This window comes from Boleophthalmus pectinirostris, unplaced genomic scaffold, assembly GCF_026225935.1.
Source record: "Boleophthalmus pectinirostris isolate CB_2022bp ecotype Guang Dong unplaced genomic scaffold, ASM2622593v1 HiC_scaffold_4, whole genome shotgun sequence".
NCBI lineage: Eukaryota > Metazoa > Chordata > Actinopteri > Gobiiformes > Gobiidae > Boleophthalmus > Boleophthalmus pectinirostris.
In genome coordinates this window covers 38,839,843-38,842,664 of record NW_026571353.1, presented here as the reverse complement: position 1 = coordinate 38,842,664, position 2,822 = coordinate 38,839,843, and the positions used below count along the sequence as shown (strand labels likewise).

Genomic DNA, 2,822 nt, shown 5'->3' with positions numbered 1-2,822 from the left:
AGACCAGGACTAGACCAGGACTAGACCAGTATTAGACCAGGACTAGACCAGTATTAGACCAGGACTAGACCAGGACTAGACTATAGACCAGGACTAGACGACTAGACCAGTAGACACCAAGGACTGGCAGTGTAGTGGAGTATAAATATAAACTCGCTCCAGTCGTTGACTCGATTTCCTCCGCTGATGTTTTATGTCATAAAAACACTAAAGTCTCTCAGTTTGGTCTGACATTGTTTCGGGAAAAGTCCAGGACCGACTCTTGTTTCCAGGGCAACGGACGCGCGTCAAGTATTTTTGTCCCGTTCGTCCACGGCGTCAAACACACGAGACAAACAATAAAAGGTAAAATAGTGATTAAACTAGTGTTTCGTGTTGGATTTTCAGAACAAGTTCAGGGTCTGGACTTGTTTGTGGTCGTAATGTTCTGGCTGGTTTTGGGTCTGGACTTGGGTTTTGGGTCTGGACTTGGGTTTTGGGTCTGGACTTGGGTTTTGGGTCTGGACTTGGGTTTTGGGTCTGGACTTGGGTTGTGGGTCTGGACTTGGGTTTTGGGTCTGGACTTGGGTTGTGGGTCTGGACTGGGTTTGGGTCTGGACTTGGGTTTGGGTCTGGACTTGGGTTGTGGGTCTGGACTCTGGGTTGTGGGTCTGGACTTGGGTTTTGGGTCTGGACTTGGGTTTTGGGTCTGGACTTGGGTTTTGGGTGGACTTGTTCGTGTCATAATGTTCTGGCTGGTTTTGGGTCTGGACTTGGGGTTTGGGGGTCTGGACTTGGGGTTTGGGGTCTGGACTTGGGTTTGGGGTCTGGACTTGGGTTGGGTCTGGACTTGGGTTTGGGTCTGGGTCTGGACTTGGGTTGTGGGTCTGGACTTGGGTTGTGGGTCTGGACTAGTTTGTGGTCGTAATGTCGTAGCTGGTTTTGGTTCTGGACTTGGGTTCTGGACTTGGGTTTTGGTTCTGGACTTGGGTTTGGGGTCTGGACTTGGGTTTTGGGGTCTGGACTTGGGTTTGGGTCTGGACTTGGTTTGGGTCGGACTTGGGTTTGGGTCTGGTGTTGGGTTTGGGGTCTGGACTTGTTTGTGGTCGTAATGTGGTTGGCTGGTTTTTGGGTCTGGACTTGGTTTGGGGTCTGGACTTCTTAGGTTTTGGTTCTGGACTTGGGTTTTGGGTCTGGACTTGTTTGTGGTCATAATATAGAAGCTGGTTTGGGTCTGGACTAGTTCGTGGTCGTAATGTCGTGGCTGGTTTTGGGTCTGGACTTCTTAGGTTTTGGGTCTGGACTTCTTGGTTTTGGGTCTGGACTTGGGTTTTGGGTCTGGACTTGGGTTTTGGGTCTGGACTTGTTTGTGGTCATAATATAGAAGCTGGTCTTGGATCTGGACTTGGACTTGGACCAGATCCTGGTCTGTAAAGTTCCCGTGTGCGTCTCTCCTCAGCAGTGGTGTAAATAATTCAGAGTCCAGGGTAAAGCTGCTCTATTCTGGTCCAGACTCACAGATGAGCAAGAACTAAGGCACAAACAACGTGAACTGGTCTAACCCTGGTCTAGTCCTGGTCTAGTCCTGGTCTAGTCCTGGTCTAGTCCTGGTTTAGTCCTGTTTTAGTCCTGGTTCAGTCCTGGTTTAGTCCTGTTTTAGTCCTGGTTTAGTCCTGGTTCAGTCCTGTTTTTAGTCCTGGTTCAGTCCTGGTTTAGTCCTGGTTCAGTCCTGGTTTAGTCCTGGTTCCTGGTTTAGTCCTGGTTCAGTCCTGTTTTAGTCCTGGTTCAGTCCTGTTTTAGACCTGGTTCAGTCCTGTTTTAGTCCTGGTTCAGTCCTGGTTTAGTCCTGTTTTAGACCTGGTTTAGTCCTGGTTCAGTCCTGTTTTAGACCTGGTTCAGTCCTGTTTTAGTCCTGGTTCAGTCCTGGTTCAGTCCTGTTTTAGTCCTGGTTCAGTCCTGGTTTAATCCTGTTTTAGTCCTGGTTCAGTCCTGGTTCAGTCCTGGTTTAGTCCTGTTTTAGACCTGGTTCAGTCCTGGTTTAGTCCTGGTTCAGTCCTGTTTTAGACCTGGTTCAGTCCTGGTTTAGTCCTGGTTCAGTCCTGTTTTAGACCTGGTTTAGTCCTGTTTTAGTCCTGGTTCAGTCCTGGTTTAGTCCTGGTTCAGTCCTGGTTCAGTCCTGGTTCAGTCTGGTTCAGTCCTGGTTCAGTCCTGGTTCAGTCCTGGTTCAGTCCTGGTTCAGTCCTGGTTTAGTCCTGGTTCAGTCCTGGTTCAGTCCTGGTTCAGTCCTGGTTCAGTCCTGGTTCAGTCCTGTTTTAGTCCTGTTTTAGTCCTGGTTTAGTCCTGTTTCAGTCCTGGTTTAGTCCTGGTTCAGTCCTGGTTCAGTCCTGGTTCAGTCCTGGTTTAATCCCTGTTTGACGTGGGCAGATTAAAGTCGGGGAGAATAATCTGTGAAACATCTGGCTCGAGCCGCGTCACTGGACCAAACACTTCAGACTCTTCAAACTCTTCATTTATAATTTAGTCCAGAAAATCGTTTTGCTTTGGACCAAAAAGAAAGAATTTTTAAAAGTTTCACGTTGTTAGAAAAGTTTAAACGTCTTTTAATATTGGATTTTGCAGAACGAGTCCAAGATTATTAAAATAAAATATAAAAGCGCCAGAGCTGAAGAGAGCAGAGAGGGAACTGGTTTTTACTTGGGACTAAACCAGGACTAAACCAGGATTAAACCAGGACTAAACCAGGACTAAACCAGGACTAAAACCAGGTCTAAACCAGGACTAACCAGGACTAAAACAGGACAAACCAGGATTAAACCAGGACTAAACCAGGACTAAACCAGGTC

The 2,822-nt window shown here is 47.7% G+C and overlaps 1 protein-coding gene across 1 annotated transcript; it reads right to left on the bottom strand.

Moving 5' to 3' along the window:
* Positions 1-394: 394 nt before the first annotated feature.
* Positions 395-1,192, bottom strand: LOC129411336 (protein TsetseEP-like). The gene has a single exon (XM_055161975.1). The coding sequence runs from the start codon at positions 1,190-1,192 to the stop codon at positions 395-397; it is 798 nt and encodes a 265-aa protein (XP_055017950.1).
* Between the last annotated feature and the right edge of the window lie 1,630 nt (positions 1,193-2,822).